The sequence below is a fragment of the Bombus impatiens genome, unplaced genomic scaffold, assembly GCF_000188095.3.
Source record: "Bombus impatiens unplaced genomic scaffold, BIMP_2.2 scf_0092, whole genome shotgun sequence".
NCBI classification, from domain to species: Eukaryota; Metazoa; Arthropoda; class Insecta; order Hymenoptera; family Apidae; genus Bombus; species Bombus impatiens.
The window spans coordinates 62,211-88,851 of NT_176511.1; the positions used below are offsets into that span (position 1 = coordinate 62,211).

The 26,641-nt window shown below is 36.4% G+C and overlaps 1 protein-coding gene and 2 non-coding genes across 3 annotated transcripts; 2 read left to right on the top strand and 1 right to left on the bottom strand.

The window, feature by feature from the left end:
* The first annotated feature begins 7,131 nt into the window (after positions 1–7,131).
* On the top strand, positions 7,132–7,205 carry TRNAI-AAU. Its single transcript has one exon. It is a non-coding gene; the product is annotated as a tRNA-Ile (tRNA).
* Positions 7,206–7,936: 731 nt separating this feature from the next.
* Positions 7,937–8,008, bottom strand: TRNAE-UUC. The gene has a single exon. It is a non-coding gene; the product is annotated as a tRNA-Glu (tRNA).
* Positions 8,009–15,754: 7,746 nt separating this feature from the next.
* Positions 15,755–20,840, top strand: LOC105682148 (facilitated trehalose transporter Tret1-like). The gene has a single exon (XM_012394578.3). It carries the CDS (start codon positions 16,098–16,100, stop codon positions 17,559–17,561), a length of 1,464 nt encoding a protein of 487 aa, XP_012250001.2. The 5' UTR covers positions 15,755–16,097; the 3' UTR covers positions 17,562–20,840.
* Positions 20,841–26,641: the final 5,801 nt, after the last annotated feature.

Genomic DNA, 26,641 nt, shown 5'->3' on the forward strand with positions numbered 1-26,641 from the left:
TTTTTTGAATTACACCCTCGTTGCACGCAACGATCGAGGGCCGCGTATGTATACGCCCCTTTGGAGTGGAGCCGCGAGACCGAGGGACACCTCGTGAATCCGCCTTAATTTCGGCCGCCTCCGGCGATCATTTCGCTCAATAAATCTCGTTTACGGAGAGAGTCTTGTTGGCCACGTTGGACGAACAACGCGGTCGCAATTTGCGGTATTGTCGGCTAACTGGCCGGACAGAATTGGCTTTTTCGAGAGGCTCGACGCGGACCCGGAACAGACCGCCGATCGTTGATCGCGTAGGATCGTGAGGGTAAGAGATTTAGTTTGTTTTCGGTTGGATTATGCGATAGCGTTTTCCGCGATTGAGGATCTCTGCGTGATTTTGCACGTGTAACAATTTAACTACTGAATCACATGTGCGTGATATTCTTAGGCAAACGTATTTTCTCACGTTATATGAATAAACTTACAGAGTTACGTTTATATATCTCAGCCTAATCTTCATACCGTTCTACATTTCCAAGAATTCGAGAAAGATTCCGATAGATTTATCAACGTCTGTAGTACAAGTATAATATTAGATTATTCGTTTGTTTCGTCTTTTGGAACGATGCCAGCAAAAATAAAAACTCTTCTTAGGCAAAGTTTCGAATAAAATTCCATGTCTTTTATCAAATATAAAAGATGAGCAATCGATTCGTGATAAACGTTATAAGTCAAAATAGGTATATTTGACTTGCAAATAACGAAACACTTATTACTGTAACGTTTTCATTACTCGCGACAAACTTTAACCAATGCAATTGTAAGCACTAATCTTACAAATTAGAAGTCTTATCGTAACCATTTCAAAGAATGCAATTTAACAAACAATCCGTATCGTCCTGTTCCACATACCATTCCACTGGCTTAATAGTTAGTTTCAGAAATAGTATTGCGAACAAAGTTGGAGTTGTTCCGCTTCATGGAACGTGGTCGCTTAATAGTTAGTGGCCGTTTTGTTGAAAGGTTATCATAGTGACCCAGTTGGCTTATCAACGAACGAACGAACCATATTTAAAGATAAGAATCCGTATTTAAAACTCGATGCCCGTAAATAGAAAAAACTATGATACGTGAAATTAATGCAATGCACACTGTGCATTGTGATCGTTGTTCGATCTTGATCTTATTAGTCGATGTTATGTATCATCAGATTGTACGTAAGCAATAGAAATGTAAACTATAACTAGCCCAAAAGATCGATAGAGGAGATTGTAAAAATCGTTTGTAGATCAGAACCTAATCAATTGAAAATTAGCTCGCTCATTCCTTATACGATTCTACTAGTATGTCTGCTGCTACGCTAGACGCTAGAATTTGGGCGAAGGTACGTATAATTTTAATTTCCAATTAAAATATCTCTTTCTTTCTTTAAAGGGCAATTTAAAAAAAGCGATTCAGACTATCTTGTAATTTTGATCTGTGTCAAGAAGGTATTGTATTACATTGCTATATAGTTCTTTCCTCCTACAAACTGCTGTATTCGATGTCCTTTACTTTTTTAATGAAATCCATTCGTAATGGCAGAGTAAGGAAACTACTAACAAAGATTTCATAAACAGATTTTTATTCACGTCGGATCACCTAATATCAAGTTTCAGGAAAACTGCACGTTATATGCATTTTTTCATCTTTATCTCAAATTTTCATTCGAATGCCGCATTGCGTGTCGCGACCAAAATCACGTTAAGTTTCTCCTTCGTAGTAATTAGTTGTAATTAAAACTTATTGATAAGAATTTTAAAACTTAATTAAATCTTCTTCCAACTAACACACCTATTCGACCAATATTATCATAATGGAATGGTTAAAAACGTCGAAAACACGCCCATCTCCTCTATCATCCTATCGTGTTATTTCTTCCCTAAACTGACAATTTTATCGCTTCGATACCGATTACTTGCGATCGCAAGCAAGTAATTAACCGGTGCGCGGATCGTTGAAAAATTGGTGGCGCGTAATACCCTATCGCGCAAAAACGAAATAAAACGTGACGTGCCGCGTAAATATTCCTTGTTATAACAATCCACGAACGACAACGCCCGAAAAATCTCTTTTCCCTTCCCTGTTAATATTTACCTTATAGGCGGAGGCTGTAATCTTCGAGCGAAGATACATTTTGTGATCAATCTTGCGGGAAGGGTGAATTGATTTCGACGAAGAACAAAACTTGGTTCGTTACACCTGTTGTACAGGGTGACGCTTTCGCTAGTTAAACACAGATCACCGTTGTCAATTTCGTACAAATTTATTGTGATCGATGATTCCTCGTATCTTTTGTGAAATTTTAAACGCCCCAAAAACGAAACACATGTTCGTCGTATTATGCGTAATGAAGAGACAAAAACACGTCTCAAGATTGTGGACAATGTGTAATGAGCAATAAATGTAAGAGTTGGTCAAACTCATGTTAAAATCAAATACACAAATGTATCATATTTTTCTTTGGTAATCTTTATATAGAAGATAGGAGGAGAAACGGGGACTATTCATTTTCTTTTGATTTTGTAATATATTTTGTCTCTGAGAATTGCAGTAGCAAAACTACCAAATCACAGTGATTCTAATGTTCAAAATGTCTCTGTAAAAAACAGGAAATCTACTCTGCACTGCAACAGAACACGGATGAAGATAATTAACATTCTATCAATCGTTTTATTTTAAGGCGTATAATTAAGATATAATTTGTGAATAATATAAAGTTAAATTCTTTAAGTGTTGTTCCTTTTTTAGCGAATCAAAGTATTGAAATTTAATTTTCTCGATAAAGCTATCTTGTGGCGTTTCGTTACTTTTCTCCCTTTACTCTTCATATAACGACGCGATATTATCGCCTTGCATCGTGGACGTTGCCTACATGTTAACTAATATACAGGATCACCCTGTATATAGCAGAGTGAATGAAGACTCGGTTGAGTGACGCGCGTCCAGCTTAATGACAGTGGCAACTTTGTCCACGACGATGGAATCTGTCCATTCGAGCACAAGACCTTCGCGCCGCGTCGCCATTATTTCTTGCAGCTTCTTCCGCCCCTTTTACTCCCTTATCGTGGTCGTTTCGCCACTCCTATTACGGCGAACCAGTGTTATTGCCTTCTTATTAAGGGAATAATTGCGATGTTTTACGATCGCGTTCCCGATCAATTATCCAAAGAAACGGAGCAAAACGAACGGGACCGCGGATGGTGAGAGTTGTTAACGAGCCTGGCTGATCGTCGCGCGAAACAAGGGTCAGAGAATGTCCCAGGTAATTTCCTCCTCGTGGTAGCGCAATTTTTGATTACCACTTTTTGGTTACCGAACAGGATTAACAGGATGTTTGTATTGAGATTGATAGGCTCCTTGCATGCTTTCTTCCGGCGTTTATGATACTCGCGATTGGTAGTTGGTAGGATTTAGGATTTCTTTAGGTTTGTTTTTCGATAGTCAGTTGTGGAATCGATCGACGAGGGAAGAGGTATGAGACGCATCAAGGATGTAATTTGGATGGATACGCGATGTTCTTCAGTTGTTTGGGATAGGTATAAAATTTTATGTATCGGTACGTGGGAATTAAACGTTAGCTTTTTTTTTATTGAATTAGGGAACTGCACACATGTGCTGGACAGTAACTTTTTAAGGGGCATTTTCTTGTTGCAAATATCGATTCTTAATGGATTGAATGAAATATTTGGTATTTCTGTTAACACGCATATATTTTATGATTTTTAAGTGTTTATATTAAATGTTCATTAGCTTGCAGATTCTGTAATACAGTAGACATAGATACGTGGATTTAAAAATTAAGTTGTTAATGGGAAAGAATAAATTAATCTGAGAAAGCAGCTTACATTTTATATGTTACGTATCATATAATATTCTGAACGAACTTTTGGTATATTAAAACTCCATATGGTAATTAAAAATTAATAGCATTAATAAATTCTGTTGCGTTATACGTAATAAGAAATGTGAAAAAACCCTCTCTAGTTTCCCCATCTCTTTGCAACCTGCAATTTGTCAATTCGCTAATATTTATTTTTATCTATTATTTATTATACTTATACCCTATAATACTATACTATCCTCGCCTATCGGTTTAAGTTGGACTTCCAGTTTTACATTTTTCTCTTATTATCCATTCACCAATATTATCAGCTAGCAAATTATTGTGCAAGACAGTCCATTTGCCTTATCCTGTATAATACATTTTTACAGGTCGGACACTCTCCCATTTCCAACGATCCATGCATTCCACGAAGCGTTGTCGGAACAGCTATCAGAAACATTCTTTAATTATTTGACGTATTCGGAAAGAATCGCTTCTTTGACAAAAAAGAAACGGGGATAAGAACCATTAGCGAAAGTTGTGTTCGCGAGCGAAAAATTTGTCTCACGGTCGCGGTGCTAATTCTCGGTCGTGCACGCGTCTAGAGTTAAGTGGACGAGAGGGGCGCGGCCAGGGAAAAGGTGAAGTGTTGCCACCCAAGTAGAAACTTCCTTCGTTGATTGTTCCGCGGCTCTCTACTGTAGTAGAGGTATACCGTAGTGGAGGTTGCACGACGTTGCTCCCATGGCTCTTCTCTTGATCGTTCCCCGTTTGGCCAGGCCATATGCGAATCGGAATGGCCCGTGAAAGAAAGAGAGGAACGGTCGTTAATTATCCCATTCCTGGTTGCGAGTTCGCCAAGTCTGTTGTTCGTTTCCTGTGACAATGGCCAAAGAACCTTGAACGAACAGCCACTGGGGATGTACAACAAACAGAATCGACAGGATCAGGAATACGTCTAGAAGCTTACGTTTCGTGGAATGCATGTGTGATGATGTTTATTATGGAAGCGAATCAGGCAGACAGTTTCATGTTCGGTGGATCGATGTTGAATTCAATCTTCGATATTGGTTTTTCTGAGAGTTTTCCGAGGGACCCAATATAGATGCTATTATTTCAATAGATATATGCGATAAACACTATGGTTATTATAGAAGTTTCGGTATCGTAGAATTATAAAAGTATTGCCTTTGTATATTAAATATCGATCGACAAGGATACGCTAATCGTTATTATGATTAATATATTTGTTTCTTTGTTCCAGGTGAGCGAAATGCAATTATGGTTTCATTTCTCGTAGCTCCTGCTATCGTAAGTAAGTTACAAGAAATCTATTACCGTAGAAGAGTGCACATATGCGTATTTTTAATTTTCTAAAGTTACAGTTTATTTCAATAGTCCAATATAGAACTTAAAAGTCATAGATAACTACTTAGAGTAATATTTGAAATATATCTGATAAAACGACCTATAAACTCCGATATTACACGAAAAAAAAGAAAACTAAGCTCTCCGAGGTTCTCCACAAACGTCGTCTACATCTCTCGCGTAAACTACCTTTCATCCTCGATTAATTACGTACCACATAGTCGTCGAGAGACAAAAAAGAAATGATTAGACCCGAGACCTTCCTGTTCGATAAAACGCAGTTAGTAATTGGCCGAACGATCTTCTTCCGTTCTTGAACGCGCGTTTCCTCCTCGTTGAACGACAGCGACCTTTAAACCCCATACGTATCGCCTGGCGGTGGTCTCACGTAAGAGTTCTTCAAGGGATTGGCCAGCAGATTGCCTGCCGGTCTCCAACCACGCCGGAAAGAAAAGTTCGCTGACGTCGTATAAGGTCGTGCAAGGCACCTGCAACAGCTTAATAGTTTATGGCAGACCCGTGGACTCACTCGTCGACGATATTTTCCACGGGGGTAGCGGTGAAACGACAGTTGGCCGTGGGGTAAGGCGCGATAAAGGGGAGTTTCCAACGTTCGAGTTCGTTAAAAGTACGAAATAAAAAGGAAGTCGTCGCGATAGCAAGAAAACAGGGCAATTATTCGAGGTGAAGTCTAGGACATTTTTATTAAAGTTTCTTATCAGACGTCGCGTGATGTAGGTATAATGCCACGCTCGAAGCGCTTCTCTCTGAGAGTTCCAAAGCCATTTTCTCGCGTTTCCGGCGTGCGCGCGTGGAAGCTACCTTGCGTTCGGATCGTTTCAGATGTTTGTCATGCTTTATAAGGATACTTGGAGATTTAAGAGCGTTTCCAAAGTTTTTTACACCTCTCCGTTGTGTTTTCGGACGAGGCTTGGCCTTTATTGCACTTGAGAAGCTTGAGCGTTCGAGGTAATTTTTATGATGTTGAAGGTTATGGAGCTTCATGTAGCATTCTTATATTCGTTTAAACGTTGTTTGTTAGTTTATTTCTTTAGAGTTATTAAGCTTGTTAAATATTTTTACGCGTATCACTGTAAGAATAAAGTACAATACTTTCGAGAGTCATAAGTGACTCTGTCCGTATCAGACCGCATGTTTTCGAAGACGTCTGGAAAGGCTGTGTCATGCTGAAGTATCCTCTGTACTATATACAAAAGCATAGGATAAGAGGCAAAGAAGGTCGGAGGACGTGCCACGAGACACTTGCATTTTCGTAGCAGACTTATTCTTTTCTGTGACGGCGAGCAGGCCATATCGTATTGTAGTCAGACATTAAATGACCGTCTTGAAATAGCATTACAAAGCATACTTTTGATTGTATATAAGGAAACGTGGATTTTTACAAACTGTAGATTTTTTTACACTACCGTTCTCATTTTCTTGTTATTTCATATTTTTCTGTTTCGACACAATTTTTCGTTGAAAAATTTATAAGTGAAATTAATGTAATATATGTTGTATAATGGTATCCCGCTGAAAGTAGCCATCCACATGTTATTTAGCAATAAAGCTAGACAAATTTACCGAATGTCCAGCTGGACAAATTGTAGAGTACAAATTAAATAATAAAAAAAGTATCTATATATGTTGTATACTTCTATTATTTATCACAATTCTTTGAATATCGATTAATTAGAGAAAATTGAAGATAGGAATTACATTTCGAGAGATATTGTATTCTATGATTTACTATACTTGAATTTTTGATACACTATTGGATGTCTATGTTCTATATATTAAAGAAATAAAATATGTTTATTATAAATCTTTAATTATTCATATTAAATCAATAATAAGTAAATACTATAAATATAGATATCTGCGTTGAATTTTTATTTTAAAGCAGTACCAGACGTGATGGCCCATTAGCTCAGTTGGTTAGAGCGTCGTGCTAATAACGCGAAGGTCGCGGGTTCGATCCCCCCATGGGCCAAAGTTTTTTTATTTTTTTTTCATTTTCATTTAATAGAAAAGAAAAATTACTCGTTATAATTTCACTCCCGAACATCGATACTATTTTTATCCTTTTATTTTTCGATTTATTTCGTGCGCAGAGACGAGAAGTTTCCCGGTGGTAACGTTATACGAAAACTTGGCGGTGAATACGTGCTCGTTCACAAGGAGGTGCGAAGTAAGAAAGGAATTTGAGTTTTAGTCGAGTGTAAAGAAACTTCGGGAACGACGTTCGTGTGTCTAATTGAGTAACTTTTCCCCGATCGACATGGCTTGTTTCGAGAGAACTGAAATAGAAGTATTTTCTTGCAATCCTGTAAAGAGGAAGACATCGTTTTCGTAATAGGGAAAAGTTTTTTCGTCTAGCCAGACTTAACGTCCCGCTTATTTACTCGATGAATTTAGGTGTCTGAAGTTCCACTATTACTTGGTCTACCTGAAACTCAGTTTGATACAGCTTTAATTAAAAATAAATTTAATTAAAAGTAAGTATAATATGTTGCCTGAACAATATTAATTTTGAGTTTGTAATAATTAGATATTTTAAAGAAAAAGGGAAATAGAACGAGAGAACGAAATGGAATTCTGGAATTTTCATTATATTTTTTATCAAATAATTTTATTTGAGTAAAAAATAAGTGTAAAATGAGGAGTAATATCAATTATAAAGTTTTCATATATGAAAAGAAAAGAAAAAAAACCAAAAGAAATTTCCGGTACCGGGAATCGAACCCGAGCCTCCTGGGTGAAAGCCAGGTATCCTAGCCACTAGACCATACCGGATCAGATGTGAAGTGTGTTTCATGTTATGGTTTTCAACTGATAGTAAGCATACAAACTTCGCTCTTTTATTAACCTTTCAATATAATTTTACTATTCCAAATTATAAAATCCTATTAAATTTACTGAAGCTACAAATATCTAACTAAAAATACTATCAAAACGGTCGACTCTCTGTGGTCGGCATATTTTTCTGCTGACACTAGCAACTAACTAGTAGGAATATTATTAATAAATATTCATCACTGCCATAGAGAAGTCAATAGAAGACAAACTTGGAATATCGGCGCTTTTGCTATATCCAACTTTGAAGAAAAATTTTAAATGTCATCACAATGGCGACATTCCATCTCACAGGGTTAATTTAAAAAAGAAAAATCGTCGAGAAACAGTTTCATCCACTTTGTTTCCACGGCTATTATACACCTAGAATTTTTGTAACGCGCGTTTTTGTATCTGCCCGTAGCATGCCATAAATCCGGGACAGCGATTTAAACGTGGCTGCCGCTGTCGTCGGATTTAAAAACAGTTTACGTCCCCGTAGCGTCGTATCGGTTGGCGACAGCCCGCTATTGGTCGATTGTTTCTGGCAACAAATAATTGATTTATTTTGTTTTTTTATTCCATTCGTAGTCCTCTGCCCCCCCCCTTTTTTTGTTTTGTTACCATCGGAAACATCGATGGCGCGGCGTATCGACATCGCGAGGAAAGGTCCATCGTTCGAGCGGAAAGGACGCCGGACGTACGTCGGAACGAGCGATACGCGGTGGAACAATTATCGGATATCCACGGTTGACAAATTACACGGTCAACCGGCTACTAGTTTTAATGAAGCTCTATCGAGCAGCCTGCTCGCGTGTCTATCGGGAAATGAAAAACGAAGTGTTCCACGTGCGAAAGGATACCTGTTCTTTCGATCGATAGCCTATTCTGTTTTTATTATTAACCTTTCAAAATTGATATTAACATTGTACGACGATATTTATTCTCTGATCGTAGTCCGCGATAAAAGAATTGTTGCAGACCCTGCAAATATTTACGTTGTAAATTATACAAATTTAATTTTCGATACATACATACGTTTTGTACATTAATTTCTGCCACGTAGATACGATGATGTTAATATGAAATTTGTTTTGCATATAAAAACAGAAATATCATGAAAAAGCGACGCGTCAAATTAATAGCACACTATTTTAAATAATGAAAATTTGTTGATATTCGTCGAGAGGAATTGATAGTTAATAATTCGTAGAGCCGCCAGAATTTCGTATAATTGAAACGGTTCGCTTTGGAATTGATTTAAAAAGGCTTTCAATTTTCTTTTTTGTTTTTCGTTTCCAATTCTAATAAAATGTATTCTTTCAATTGATTTCTGCTATTGAACTGTCTGTGTTTAACATAAACAGCTTTAGCAAGATTCCTCAACAATTTTCCATTATATTTATATGAAGGGAACGTGCTGGCCATTTCAAAAGTGTAATATTACTCTTAAAATATGTTTCCATTACTTTTGCAGCATGGACCGCCGCGTTATCCCGTTGAAATATAAATTGTTCCCCAGAGATTCGTGTTGCATATGTTTCAATTTGTTCTTAAATAATTCCGAATATTTTTGATATGCAGTTTACGCCTATAAATATATTATGATAAATAATATTGATATTTATCAAATTATGAGAAATATATTTTCGATAAATTTTATATTAGCTCAAGCTTTTTGTGTCCTTTCGCAAATCCTGATAATAACAATACTGCCTATCAGGGCTGTCCAAATTAAATTTTTTTCCTCGATAAACGATACTTTTCTCTATTTCTTTTTCCAATGCGTATGCTCCTCAGCAAACTGCAATCTTGTGTTTTTATGTGCCTTTGTTAGAGGAGGTTTTCTTTCCAGTTTCTTCCACTGCAGATGCTTACACTGTTTCAGGACACGTCGGACATTTCTGATATTCGTTTTTATCCCAGCTGCTTCAGCAATCTGTCTTGCAGCCATCGATGAGTTCGATGCTGCTCTTAGGATAGTACTTTTCGCGAGCACTTAAAACTTTGGATCTTCCACCATGTAATTTCGAAGTAAATTAGCAATAACTCGTGGATTAGCTATCTTTAAAACAGAATAGTTTTCTTTTTGTAATGTTGAGATTATTTGTATTTCCCCGTCTGTTAGCTGTTTTCCACAGTGGCTGCTTTCGCGCAATATAAATATTCTTTTGCCTTCTCCATTTTATTCTGATCTTTCACGAAGAAAGATCAACGTTTCAGCTACGTACATTTCGTTCATATTCAATAACTTCACATTCCTCAACCAAAGCGCATCTTCCATAACCTTCTATCTTAAATCACCGTCTCGTTCGTCGCATAGATCATTCGAAAGTGGTTCACGTGAACAGATCAGATCTATTCCTCGGCGAATTTATCGCCTTGGCCGATGTATTTCCCGGGTATTACGTCATTAAAGACGCATATTCGTATTCTCGTAGCGGTGAGCGTCTGGCAGCGTCGTTTCATCGCGTACGCCTGTGAGAAAATGTTTTTCTCATAGCCAGCAGCCGATTTTATGGAAGCTGCTGGTGTGCACGACACTTCGCCCTGTCTTTCGTAGAACGATCATTTTTCCATCGACTCGTACGGGCCGTGTGTTCGCAATAGTTTTACGATATTATTGTGAAAGGAATTCGTGTTATGAATTCACGGGAAAGCTAATGTATTCTCAACCCCGCTTGTACGATTCAATTATTTAATGTTATTAGTTAATTTAAAAACTACAAGTTATTAGTATTAACCTTACGAGTGTTTACTAAAAATAATGAAATACATATGTATTCAAAGAGATATTCATTTTTTTAATGAACTGCTTTCACATACTGCGAACTTGTGAAAAAGAACTTTATGATCTAACTTTTATCCTGTCAAATCATTAATGTTAATTGGTTAATTATTGTGTAAGAAAGACTTTGTTATTTCGTTTTTTCTTCAATTTTATTATCCTTTCCTATGTTTTCAGACTTCAGTTTTTATGTTTAGAAAGTCGAAGATTACGCTGTGCGCTCATTTAATTTATGTGATCACGTTACTTGTACGCGTTATACCTACGCGACGTGCACACACGTTTCTTCGAGTCGTTATTTAACCATTCATCCATATGTCACGGTATTGTGTAATATGCATGTAATGAGTCGTAAAAAATAATTCGTGTTTTCGATCTCAAGTATAGATCTCAAGTATAGTAAGCTCAAGTATAAATTAACGATGCTAGTAACTAGCATGAATTGTGTTTACATACCCGTGCTCCGTGTGCTGCGATAATGTGTACAGCTTTTTTACTTGCTAATTAAATAAAATCATACCTTTTCTTTTAACAGTATATATACAAGGTGCGATGTTAAGCGATGCAATTGCAAACCCAAAACTTCAGAAATTTTAATGTATCATACCAGTACTCCAAGTCAAATAATCATTTAATCTATTTGAATACCAGAAAAGATTTAGTTGAAGTAGTAGCTTACTTTTATATTTAAATATCATGCCAAAATTCGAATAAAGATACATTGTTTTATGATATTTTCTTTGCTTAATCGAAGATAAATTGGACGGAAATTTCCTTAACATTGTGGAAGCTTGCAAATTTCTATCAGAAATACATATTTCTCAACGCATCCTCGCTCCCTTCGTACGTGCAAGCTTCATGCAGTTTATTCCGAAGACCTCTATCGATCATCATGTCCCATACGTCAATTTTACACGCTCCTGTCTTCCACCTACGCTTTCTCATGCTACCTTCCTCTGTCTCCACGAGGATAGAACCTTACTATGGCAAAAAGCACCCGTCACAATCTTCGGGGAGCACGGGTTTCCAAAGTGGAAAGCTTTTTGTTACGCTAGGTGTACGGGCTGATTATATTGAACGATTAGTCTTAGAAACTGCCATTTATTCAGGAAAAAGATTTTACGTCGTAGTAAATAAAAAGATGGAATTCTGATCATCTGTTTTGCTCAACACGATCGGTGTACTACATTGAATTTTATTATTTCTATTATAGTTGATATTTTTATATCTGTACCCTTATGCTATATTCTATATTATTTTATATTTTACTTTAGTCAAGTACGAATCGTCCTTGCAAGATCTTCTTGTGAATAAAACGTGGTTGTTATAATGGATAAAAAATTCTTCTTCTAAATGTTCTATTAATCTCAATCTAAAAGAAGCTTGTAAATTCTAATTCAAACAGTAGAATTTCTCAATTTTTTGGAAATTCACTCTTTAAGAATCTGCTAGATGTTTCACTAAAGGAAAAATGACTTCCAAACTAACTTCCATTTTCTCGAATAATTCTCCACGATCAACTTCATATCACTTGCACCTCTTCCATGTGGAAACTTCATCAAATTCATCAAACTGTATTATACCTCTCTCCTCATCAAGCACGCACATACACACGCTCTATTACAACTTCATTTAATTGATTCCTCTTCTCTTATTCAACATGAAAATCCCACCTAACTAAACGTTTCGCCATTCACCAACACCTTCACACGTCAAACTGCCTCAAAATAATTCGCTTCAAAATCGGCCTGTACAATATGCATTCACTTCGCTACTTTGCTCGTAATTTGCTCATCGTGAAACTTTCCCCATCGTGTTTCAAAATCGTCTCCTTTATCTTGGTAGCTGGAAGCCCGAGAGCAAACGCATCCCACGCGAGTTGTTTTTCCTCGGTCTCGGCCGCATCAATCTTCCTCTTACCGCCGTGAGATTTCCGCCAGCGAAAGCTCGTTCTCGCCTCGCTTTCATAAAATTTAATAAATTCGTACGTTTGACCTCTGATTCGTCGAGCGATCGCTAAACGGCGAAATTTTATTACTTTCATTTCGAGATTTTACTGTAGCGAAGGAACAGCGAGTGTTCGTTCGCTTGGTCTAAACGAATCATTACGATTTCTACGAGAATCTCGGAAAGCCCCTCGCTCGCTCGCTCGCTCGCGATTAAATCTCTCTCCATATTGCACTCATCTCGCAACGAGTAGAGCTAATAAAGCGGCGTATCGCTTTAGATCACGCTCGCGAGTTACGGGATACCGTTATTAGCGGTCTAACGAGACTTAGGCCATATCGACGCTTCCACCTCGAGAATACCAGCACAGTGGTTGATTAAATTACTCGAAGCTCGCAAGCTGTGTTTACGCCAAGTATTGTTTCATTTGGAAAATTCAGAGGATCGAAAGAGGTGATGTTGCCGGTAGTGCTGCAGGCTTCAGATTTACGAAGAGTTTAAGAGTGGATGCTGGATCGTGGGATTTTCATTGACTATGCAGTGTTTCTCTCATTCACAGTCGCTTTTAAATCACTTTTAATAGTACAAATATACAGACTCATGAAACACCGTAGAAAATTATTATGTATATGTTATGTATACCGTGTTTGTAAAAAAAACTATTTGACCGCACCTTGATTTTTTTTGTCAGATTCTACGTTTCATTTCCATATAGCTATATACGTTTCTACACAAATACGTTTTATAGCCTGCGTATATTGCAGGTGTTCTATAAAATTTTATGTATTCGTTTCATTTATCTCAAAGATACTTAAATATCGGTGTCACGTCTTTCTTTGTTTTTATCTCTGTAATAAACATCTTTGTAAAAATAATGACTCGGTCAACACCTGAAACATCACTTAAATACCCATATCCAAAAAATTTAATAACACCCATACGTGAAAGCGATGAAGCTTTCCGCGGGTGTACGAGCCACGACAAAGACGCGAGGCGGTGATCTTCACAGAAGCACAGAAGAAAAATATCACGCAGCTGGGAGTAATTAAAGGAGACGTTCGCTCTTGAACAAGCGAGATGCCTGCACGTTGTCGTCGAGCGAGACGCGAGCTCCGGCGACAAAGTTTATTATTCCGCATCAGTCGAATGCGTGGCGTGTCGCAGGAACGTCGCCGTGGAACGAGGGAAAGAAACTAGTTTCCCGGTCGTGCTTACTTTATCCGGCCAGCTCTTTTCGAGCACCACGAAACGCTCCTCTCGTACGCGAGAGAAACGGAGAGAACGACACTCTCCTCGTAATATTCCGTACTCGTGCGCTCTTATAAAGGCACACACTGTTAAAAAGACCCTCTCTTTGCCGCTGGGGCGAGGAGGGCCTCACATGGTAACGAGACTTTCGAGGGTCTTCCGCATTAAAAGGCGCGTTTCTTCGTGGCAGACGAAGAAAACACAGAATAGAGAGAGATGCAGAGGAGAGAAAAAAAGGAGCACGCAGTTGCACGGCATATTTGCCGTGCATCAAAGACCTGGAATGCCCCGTAATGGAATTGAGAGGAGTCGGGGTTGGGCTTCTTCCTGTTTACCAAGCTGATTTCTTGATTTTTATTGGCCCCACGATTGCAGGCGAGGGAATTTTAAACAGCCTCGGAACCTCGAGAACGACGTCCAGCGTATAAGATTCAAATTGATGAAGAGCTGTCGACTTTCCTTTTCTTAGTCCTTTCGGATCTTAATTACTATTTAATTGATTAAACGAAGGACTTAATTACGCAGAGTTTTATTAAATTTGTCTGTTTGACTTCAGTCTTTTCTTTTTTTTTGTCTTTTTTCTTCTTGACAATTTTAGCTTGTTGCTAGAAGAAGAAATTAATCGGTGCAGCCGGAGAAATCTTTTTTAACGTACCTTTTATCATTTTATTAAGAGGGCGTGAAATTGTACGTTTTTATTTTTGTATTACGTCTATATTTATGATAATAACGACATACTTTATTGAATAATCGAACTTCATTTTTCCACGTTCCAATAATAATTATCTTTAATCGTTGGACTTTATAGTTTTTAAAGTTTAAAGAATCACATAACCATGACTAATCGCCAAATGCCTGAAGGTATCTAAGGTCTTGCGATCGAGTCCAATATTCTGGACTCGATCTAATTCCACTGTAGGCTTGACGAGTACTTCGAACTCATTAATTTCCGTGCTTGTAATAGTGCATTATAAAAAAAGGAATCAGTAATATAATGTCGTTTGAATCATTGTAATATCTTTTGTAATAATTTCTGTTTGAATCTGAATTTGGCATTTGAAGTCTTTTAATATTTCTATGTAGATACTTGAAATTTCCCGTAGCCATGATATTTTATTACTTTTGATTGTTTGAAGTTTCGAAAAGTTTTGAAAATTCTGAAAAGTCTTGGAAGTACATATAACTTTATCTGGCAACCCAATAATTTTATATTAATAATTATATTCTTTTATCTATACATATTCATTATCTTGAATAGCTCTAGTTTAATCAACAACTTGGTCCTTCAATTTTTTTTTTTTATTATTTAATTTGTATTTTACAATTTGTCCAGCTGAACAATTGGTAAATTACTTTAAATTGAAAGGAATCAAAACGACAATGTCATTATGCAATATTTAGGGACATTGAGCAATCGTGGTAAATATCCTTCTTACTATCTTTCCTATAATTCGATTCAATAATTCGTAATTCTGTATGTGAATTTTACATTTTTCACGATGAAATATAAATTTTCTTTTGATACGCATTTCTACAGTTCTGTCTTTGCTCGTGGCCGACAAATAACGCAGTGAATCACAACATAGAAGCAGAGAATAAATTGCATAATTCTGGTGCAAATGACTGTTCGTCAACGCTCGGATTATTTCCATATTCAACTACGTATGATTGGTCATGTACACTGCTCTACGTGGTAGGAGGGATAGAATAAATCTAGAAAGAGAATTTTGAAAGAGAATTGTCGCGTTCTTTCCATCAGTCATATCTCTTCTACACACGGTACATGTGCAACAGTTTTAATTTATATTCTCCGGCATTTAAAAAATTTAGTAAAGAATCTAGTGAAAGTGAAAACGTGAATTTTATATGCTGCATGATCAAATAAAAATACCGAAACCATTCTTTAAAACATTAAAAACACAAAAGCTGTTCGTTAAAATATTGCAAAAAAACAAAAACACTTATCCATTTTCGTTCAAAATTCGGATTACTTAAGATGTCGGCTATTCTGATTGACAATCAAAACTGAATTTCAAAGTGTATGTCAACATCGCCTAATTCCAATAAATGAGAGCACATCGATCAATAAAGATGGAAACAATCAGAAAATCGGACGAATCTCAATGGATATTTAGCACTAGGCAGTTCTTAGCGACGCTAAGCCCGCTACTAGCAGCGTTCCTGATCGGTTTAACAAATGGTTTTCACACCATTCTTTTGATACAGCTTATTCCTACATCCACAACAGACGCGAACAACCACGAGATCTGGATAACCAGCAACGATGATTGGTATCAATCGCCGTTTTCTGGCGCCATGTTTGCTATCATAGGCTGTTACTTGTCAATAATCGCCATGGAAAAGCTAGGCAGGAAGAAATCCATGATGGTATTTTTTCAAATATCTTTAATCGGATGGATCGTCATTGGGTTTGCAAGGAATATTCTGTACATCAAGATTGGAACAGCAATTTGCAGCTTAGGTGTTGGTCTCTTTAGTCCCCTAATACCGGTTTACATCGGTGAAATAACAGATCCTTCGTTAAGAAGCTTGTTCTTAAGTATGATAAACACGATGATGACATCTGGTGTTCTAATGGCCATGACTTTTGGCTCTTTTCTTCACTGGAGAATCGTCAACTACATCTGTGAGGCATATTTATTGATATGTTGGTCGACCTGTGTTATATCTCAAGAAAGTCCAATCTGGTTGATGAACAGAGATCGAAAGAAAGAGGCGCTGTATCATTGGGTCCATCTTCGAGGATGGAAATCAGAAGGAGAATATCGTGCCATGGAAACAGCTGTAAGAAGAAATGTCGAGCAAAGTAAATTCGTCGGATCTACGATCATTTCCAGATTGAAGTACGATCTGTGTTCAAAAGACTTCCTATGGCCTCTGTCCGTGTCGTGTATGTTGTTCTTCGTGTATTACTTCTCCGGATACAAATTAGTGAAATACCATATGCTTGATATTATCTCAACGACTGTTCAGTCTCGCAGCCTCGTTGCTGAAATAATTATAACGTCGATGATCTTTGTTACGGATATCGTTGCTTGTTTTTTTGTATGGAAGTGCAATAGGAGAACGTTGGCCATAATTTCTGCGATGGGCACAATCTCTTCTCTATTTGTATTGATTCTTTACGTGTACCTTAATCTTGAAGTATCGTGGCTGATTATTACTTGTTGCTTGTGCTACTATGTATTTTTTGGAATCGGTCTGATACATTTGCCATGGATATACTGCGGAGAATTGTTCCCCAGTAAATTAAGGAGCTCCGGCAGCAGTATCGTGTTTGGATTTTCGTATATTTGCACCGTAGTGGACACGATACTAGCGCCAGAATCGATCATACCGCTGGAAATGCAGGAGCTCTGTATAATTTATTTTACCTTGATGGTGGTCGGGAGTAGCTTCTTGATCTGGAAACTACCGGAAACAAAGGATAAGACTTTGTTGGAGATTGAAAGGATGTTTGACAACGAATCGGACGACGACAATGTGAATGTGAATGTTATGATGATCTGAACAAACAAACATCCTTTGTTCTTGTGATCGTGTATGTTTGCGTTTTGTATTTATATTTTGCGAAATTGAATCGCTTGGTAAACTATAATGATCGTTGTAGGGCAAGAGTTAGCCTCTTCGAGCGAAATGCAAAATGAAACATTCGATAATTGCACAAAAATCGGCACGCGAGTTTTGCAATCATGCCGATGTAGCTTTAACTGAGAAATCAAAATTTGTTATTTTTCATTTATAATCAATGAAACCTTTGCCAATATGTTTCTTACATTTTTCTGAGTAAAATCACACGGAACGCGATATAATCCGCAGCATATTTGCTTACGCAATGAACGATAATAAAATATTTATCAATAAGTAAATATAATTCAAATTATATCGCGTTTGATCTCATTTTAATCAGAAAGACCTCAAAAATACGTCAGTAAAAGTTTAATTTAGAAAAAGTCAGAAGTAAAAAAGTTTCACTTTCGAATTGGTTCCTAAATACATTGTCTCAGCGATATCTGACGTTGGATCATGTTACATTACTCGGCGGTCTCTGCAGACCATCGAGCTTCGTGGTGCATCAGAAGAACCTCTCCTATGTGGTGCTTTTTTTTTATTATAGACTGTTTTCTATATTGATTTTTATATGGTCGAGCGATAAGATTTTGCGAGAGTTATTCAGGTTGACAAATAAACTCTGAATGTTTGTACAATTACGGTAAGCGTAAAGATATGAGAATGTGTAAAGATAAGCATAAATGCTTAATAATCGAGTGAAGTGTGACAGAACATAAATATGGCACGTGTTTGTTATATACATGTTGATATTTTCCTTATAATCGACGCTATCTGACGCATTTGATCACTTGAGTATACACATTTACATGTATATGTGTATTCGAATGATTGCATCAGCGGTAATACTGAAACAGTGTCGGGTAAACATTATTTTTTGCTGTCAATATCTTGAATAAGATGTTAATTATGAAAGAATATTAATTGGAATAATTGAATTTGTTGAACTTGTTGAATTTGTGTAATAGGTACGACTGAAGTAACGTCATTGATAGAATTACATCACATCATAACTATATACATCGCTAGACTCTAATTCTAAGTCTTTTAGTATTTAATTCCTAATTGATGTAGAATCATCAAGAATTATAATACAAATCGCAATGATAAAATATTTAAGAGGAAAAATAATCCTCTACCCATACACTTTGAAAAATGAAACGTTAATAGTTGCAATTCTATTCTCAATTAACTGAATTACATTTTGGGAAGTTTTTTGAGAAAGGAATTAAACTCAACTTTAATATTGTTATAAAATTTTGTATAATCGATTTTTCTTACAAATTAACTCTACTGCAGTCGACTAATTTTTCTATAATAAAATCACTGTTGTTCAGAAAATTATGCACATTAACGTGATGCTGCTTTCTTTATTCGTAATGTAATGAATTTTTTTAACGACAAAGGAATATGGTAAAAAATATAACAACGTCAACCTTGATTTCTTTTATTTAGAAGATTTTATCGAGAAGATATCCTTTATTTAGTATTCTTTTTCGCTACAAAAATTGTTAATAATTTCTCTAAATGTAGTTAAGAACTCGTAATATATTTAGAGGCCGTCCGAGAGTAATAAAGGTCAGATTAAAAATTTCGTCGATTTTCTCATTTGTAGTTTTATTAGAACGCAACGTTCTATTCTTTACTCTGTTTCCCTTGGTTTTCAGCAACCTCAAATACACGCGCTATTAGAGGCACGCGAACTGGTCATTATCATCGAAATTTTATTTGCTTCTCGACAAGGAATCCTCACTAGATTTTTATCTTTTTTTCTTAATGAAGCTTCTCTTTGTTCCGACCTTGTTCTTGACAAAGCTTCTTTAAAAATAGATTGCTTCTTTTTATACAGAATATTTTCATAATCGTGTTATTTCACTTAATGTTTTTTGCATGAAAGGATTATCTCATTTTATTATGTAAAAGAAGTTTCAACGAGGTCAAGATTTTAATAATTAGATAAAATGTAAGAATGACAAACAGCAAAATAAATATCAATATTATGAATCAATGTAATAATTAATAATTAAAGTAAGATAATTTGTACGCGAAATGGATCGCAAAATGTCTAAGCCTAACTTTCTTACCATTCTTGACTTACAAATAATTTGAAAGAATTTTATTATCCTTATTAATATTTAATAATCCTATTATATTACACAATCATTTGTTAGATCCAATAAAATTGGAAATTTTCTTTAATGAAAATAAAAATTTGAAGCAAAAGGAGAAATTTTACTTGATTCGTCGATAAGTTTGCCTAGTTTGCCTACGAAGGATTAATTATTTATATATTTTGTAATTAATGCTGGACTCACATTTAACAAGAAAATTACGAATTTGATTAGTAATAGAGGATATCAAAAATTGTTCGCTGAAAATTTTAATTGTAACCTATTACGGTGGCAAAAAATTTATCGCTATCAGTTATGTAATTTATAACGATAAAGACAATTAGAGTTTAATTTCCCCACACGGAACGTGTCCGAAATGAGCATAATCTTCATGAATGCATAATATCTCGATATACACCATTCCTCGATATACTCATTCCTATAATGAGATTCTTTTTGTTTCTGTCTGTTCTGTCTTTGTATTACGGTGAAAAAAATATTCTTTAAAATTCGTAGACTCCTGATTTTCAGATGAAACATAGATATTGTAATAGCCTAAGTTTGTATGGGAGAAAAATACATTGTTTTTTAACGTTCGTAAAAGTATTTTACGTAAAGGATGCGTTGTTGAATGTGTACTGTATATCTGTTTTATGTATAATATTACTTTTTACACAAAAAAAAAAAAATAAATAAATAAATAAATCGAGAACTTAAAGGAAGGTAACACACCATCAAAGACCAAGCTTTATTTATTATTTGTTTCATTGTATCTTAACACTGTAAGGAGCTTTTTTACCCACTGCTTTTTAAACTTCCAACGTTGCATTATTCACGAAGTCTGCAAAAAAAAGTACGATTAAAGTAGAAATACATTTAATCTCAGATCGTATATGTTATGTAATTATGTTATATAATTTAAACGTTATGTACTTAATGTGTAATCTAGGAACAAGCTTTTGCACTTCCAGAGGTTTCGACTTTCCATATCAACTATCTAACTAATTAGTTGCTAATCTGTATTATCAGTGGAAGAGAAATTGTTGATTCTTAACTCTATCAGTTTAATTAGTGTTCTGGTTACAAGAAAAAAAAGAAAAGAAAAAAATGAAGAAGTAGAAGATAAGCGAACAAAAATTCAATATTTACCTGTTGAACGCATTTATTCCTTAAAAATGCATCATTTCTAGAATTATGCGGTTTTCCATTAAAGATAAATAATCTTTCCATAATAATGTTTATTCTAACACTTTTTTGTTTTCTCAGTTGTGCAGCGGCATAAAAACTCAACTGCTGCGTCAAGGGCATCATCTACAGTTAGATAATTAAAATGCAATGTATGCGTCAGCACCAGTGAATATTTTAAGTGAAAAATAAATTTTGTATTACCAATCATCGTATTACTTGCACAAGTTTATTTCTTAACAGGTTTGTGAGGGGAATAATAAAAACATTTTCGGATTTCAAAATGGCTAAACCAGGATCTATTTGTACCAAAAATTGTAAAACTCTATCGTTGATTTCAATCGACGATAATTATTACACGTTATAATTGTTGGTGCGACTGAAGGTTTAAATACCTTTTCTCAGAATTTGATATAATTATTAAGAACGCTGAATATATTTCTAGAATAGGAAAAAATCAAATTGATGCTCAAGAGCTTATTGTTACGTGAACAAGGCCAACTATATAGTACGGTCGAAAGTGATATTCTGTAACCATGAAGTATTTCCGTCAAAAATAATTTTCGACTGATCATCCTTCTTTCCCTTGTTTCGATGATAATAAAGAGGGATTTAGGAGCTCGCTGAGGGATCCATCCCTGCGTGGTGCTGGCAGCCACGATTTAGAGGCAAATTTGTCGGCGAAATGAAAATGTAACCTCATAACTCTGCCTCCTGTGTGCATCGCGTTATGCATAATCCAACCGCATCCACCGGTTTTTATATACTTCATAAACATTCCCCCGGATTTTCCTGTCGTCTCTCGATGTCATCATCCCACCGCCTCTTTTAAACAGGGAACGACGACGTCTTGCTGGATGCTATCTGTCCATGGTAAAATCGCGTCTGTTTGCATTACGCGTATGTTGGAAATGTCCAATTTTAAGTAAAAGTAACATTCAATGTAAACGTTCATATTGTTGTGTTACTGTGTAGTATAATTTCGATATTCTTTATACTTTTTGATATAATTTTTCTGATTGTCTACGATCCGTTGCCACAATTTTCTTCATTATTGCTCTATATCTTTTCTGTGAATATTATCTGTATGTTGTAAGAATTTTATTTATCGTTGGCGATGATTTATTGTATACGATGATATTGGATGCCACGTTATGCCTTAAACAAGTAGTAACAATCAAACTATAATGCTTTTGTAATATTAAATTTGCCAGATTGCCCATTCTCTCATTTATCTTTGAGAAAGAAAAGAGACGAAAAACGAAATCTCTGAAGAAAAATTCCAATTGGATAATTTACATGCAGAACGTACATAGCAATTTCGAAATGTGCGTTAGATCGCGGGATAAATCGCGTAGCTACCGTTTGCCGTATATTCCGTATGCGTTTAACATGTTTAAATTTTCAAAGTAGCAACGGAATATTCAAACGCACGTTCCGAAAGAAATTTTAATCTCCGCTGGACACCGAGGCTCGCCCTGAACGTAGTCTGCCCAATTTTATCACGTTACATTCGGCCGTTGTACGCGGAGAGCGACGCGAGCAACGCAAACATTTTCCAAAATTCATTTCATCGCGTGGAATTATCGTCGCGAAACCGGACTCCGCGCCGCGAGAACAGCAAGTAAATTTGCTCGTTGTAAAATCGAGCCACCAGCTCTTCTCTTTCCCTAACCCTTTTCGTCACGGTAAATGTTTCATAAAGCGCGGAATTTGAAATCGACTAGTTTTATACGTGGTATGAAACAAATCATTGGCAAAGAAAAAGATGGAAGGAAGAATACAGAAATAAAATGTTGAATGAAAGTATCGATATATATGTATTCACATTAATCTATAATAAATGGCAGTTTCTTGCTTAAATGAAACATTTCAATGTTCAATAACTTTCATCGAGTTTTTCTATCATATGCGAGATATGGAAGATATAGAATTTCTTTTTTTTCTATAATATAAACATTTTCTTTCGCTTCGTTTTTAATTTCTATCTTTAGGTGTACATCCTACGAAGCGCCGCTCTTTTTTCTCATATTCTTCCTCTTTTCTCTTTTGGTCCCTTCTTCTTCACTGTCGTAAGTTAATCTTTGGCACGCGTAAAAGATATTTTAACTAAACATTCCTTAAGCTAGGTAATTTTCGATTCGAGTATCTTCATATCTTTCTATAGAGAGTAAAACAAGAATCCTATCTTATCTTTATCTTATCTCGAAGGAATCTTACGTTGAATATATACGTTGAACGTATACGAAGCGTAATTCCGCTTAAGGAAACGTGATCTTAAAATCTTCAAAACGCCATTGCTTCTGAAGCGAACACGTTCACACGTCGTCCGGAAGCATTTGAATTCCATCTAATGAATTTTTTCGAAGCTTCGCTACTCGGCTGAGTTACATGGGTCGCCTTATATTTCAATATTCTGATCGTTACCATACACATTCTAGAACATGTATTATTCATCGAAAAGAAAAAAAGGAGAGGATTATGCGCGTTCGGCGTGGCTGCGTTGTCCATTAGGAAATTTATACGAACCAGAGGGTGGAAACGTTGATTAAATCTGGCTTTCCCCGGCCCGGGGAAGACCAAAGTCTCTCTGACGGAATTGAAGAAACGATCCTTCGTTTCATTGCGGACGATCGCGACGAAATCAAGAGGAGAGAAAAAAAAAGGAAAGAAGAGATAGGGACTCGAAGTAAAAAAAAGAAGGGGATTTTATCTGGATTCACACAGGTCTTGCCAATGGAAAAAGATGTAATAGAATGGTAACAGTTCACACCCGAAAGGAAGGAATAAAGCCAAGGACCAGACTTACCTTCGAAACACAGGCAACGTTATCCCGCATCGAGATAAGACCTTCCTCCGCTGGATTGAATTAAATCTTCCTTCGTGCCAGCTCCTTAATTTAATCTCCCCCTCCCCCATGGTTTTATATAATTGACGCTATTCGTGGCCGGTGAAATTTTTAGATTGCTTCATCGAGCTCTTTCGCACGGTTAGTCCCTTCTTGCCTGTCTCGCTTTTTGTATCTCTGCCTTCGGCTATGCTCGAATATTGACACAATTAGATCTATACGTATCTGAGCGGGGATTTTTTTACTCGTTTTACCACGGATTGCGTTTGTTCGTGGTTTCGCCGTTTGAACACCTTGTTCTGTTACGGTTACGGGTGTGAACGAATTTTTCGAAGCGTACGTTTTCGGAAAAAGGGAACAAAGCGAGAGGCGAAAGTTTTGTACGATTGGAACGTGCAAACGAAAAGGACAATGTTTTCCACGTTGTTGGATATATTTAAGTATATGTAACTGTATGTGCGTTATGGGAAACTTGTTCAAAACACGTACGTTTGAAGTTGTAGGTCTACAGCATTGAAATTATAATTGGTATTTATCAAATGCTCTCGTGGTGAACGTAAAATAGGAAAAATTGAATTTTTAGTAATTATACGGATGCGCGATTTTTTCCCAATTTTGTCTACTTGATTGTAGTTTTTCTTCGCAGAACGAGGGAACAATCTTTTAATTAAATAGGTAAAGTTACACAAACATATACAAACACAACACGAGTATCATACCTTTGTTCATTTTTCCGAGATAAGTCGAAATTTAAAGATTTGACATTCTTTTAATAACACAAGATGAACGTTAATTTTCGATCGATTCGGTGATAAAATAAATCTTAAAAGGAAAAGACTGGTGTTAAATAGTAGAAGTTGAAAAAACCTCTCACTAAACGGCGTAATTAGGAAATTTGCTAGAAAATTGCTACATCATCAACTGGTAGCAGACTACTTAACCGGAAAGTAAACTGAATGGTGGGAACTTCGAACGCCTCGAAGTGTTTTAAATTGTATAGGACGGTGGCAGCGTGGGGTTAGGCTAGTCTCACGGAAAAACGTAGTTTAAGTTTACGAAAACCAGCGGAACGTTATTTCGAAACTCGATGCGAGTGTCGGGACGATGGCCCGGAGGAGCGCAGAAATTGCAAATTATTGCGGCTTCTAACGCCTCCAGGGTGCTGCTACGCGGTGAAAAATCGAAGAGAAGTGGGGTAAGGGGGAGGGGGGAAGAAGGCTACGGTGGCTGGTATGAGGGGAAGACACAAAGCCCAGGAAATCCGACTGATTTTATCACCTTTCCGGGAGCTTAAACGGAGTTGATGCAGGAAACGACATTTTCGTTAGCGCGCAAAATAGAATTGATCTCGTCACCGAACAGAAACCTAGAAACCCGGCTACATTTCTCTGTTACGTGTTTGCCATTCTTTTATTCTCTTCATAAGTTTGCCGCGTAGAAAACTACGTCTCGCGAAACGAAATTTTCTTCTTTTCAACTACCGATAAATGGAACAAGACGTTTAACCGTACGAGATATTTAGAAGTTAGCAGATTTTATTTATGGAAAAATCAATATTTACCGGAAAAACGAGTAATCAATCGTAACAAATGCTATTATAAGCAAGAAATATGAACTGTTTATTTTCGTTGAATTTCTGACTTTGATGTCACTCGAACGACCAAACTAAATTCAATTGAATGTAGCAATGAAACTTTAATCGTGAGTATTTCAAAGAGTGTCGTATCTGGCTTTATAATGGAGCGTTTTTAAAAACCGTGATTAGTGTTCTTTTTATTTATATTTTATATTGAGTTTAATTATGTAATTGACTTGTACTAGTGATTATTAATCAGCATTTGTTAATCTCATTATCAATAGCGTTAATAATTGTTTCGATAAATATTTAATTTGATACATAACATAATGTAATTTTCAGAAATAATTTTACCGTATCTTTGAATCGTTATTACGTACAGATACGATATACCGACCTATTAATCGTTCCCTAGATATAATCCGGGTCAATTATCACCTTTTGTACGAGACCAGCAGGTGTTCTAATACTCACATACGAACGATGTACGTGTATACGTGCCGACATTATGGTTTAACGAAGCACCGTAGCGTGCGTAAAATTAGACGGAACAATTCCAGCGAGCCGACCGGTCGTCACGCGCTTAACGAAACTTTAAATCCCCGGCGCGAAAAGGAAACCTAGAAAATGCGAGCTTTATTGGCTGAAATCACGCGAGCAGAAGAACAACGACCAAAACGTGAACCGGGCCCTTCGAAGATCGATCGTAAAATCACTGCGGTGAATTTCGCAGAACTGGAAACGACGTTCGCCGACCGATTGCCGGAAATATCGTAAAAGCCATTCCTCGCAAAAAGGAATATCAGCCAGAAACCTGCCGACCGTCATTTCGCCTTTCATTTTCACCGTGAAATACGAACAAACGTGTACACACCTTTTCATAAATATTACGTCACTTGCAAATTATTTATTACATATAGAATTATTTACGTCAAAATAGTTTTTTTATATTCTTGAACAATCTTAAGCTAAGAATATTAAAGTTATCGATGGCTCTACATTCGAGTAAATTAGTTGAAGTGTTCGTAGAATTGCGTAAATATTAAGAAACGAATAAGTCTTGACATTACTCAACTTAAGCGGATGTAACTCAATTTTATTAAAAATCAACTTCGACTAGGACGTCTACTAAATGTTTGCGTAAATTTCTTAATCAATCGCAAATATCAAATGTAAAACTATACACTATACCGAACATTCTTACTATTCTAAAACTTCCATACTCTCTATCTTTAATTTTCCACATTTTTCCATTCTTTCAAATCGCATCTAATATCTCCCTCCCCCCTCCCCCCCCCCC

Coding starts and splice junctions, on each gene's coding strand:
- LOC105682148 (XM_012394578.3), top strand. CDS start 16,098: ATGAGAGCACATCGATCAATAAAGATGGAAACAATCAGAAAATCGGAC.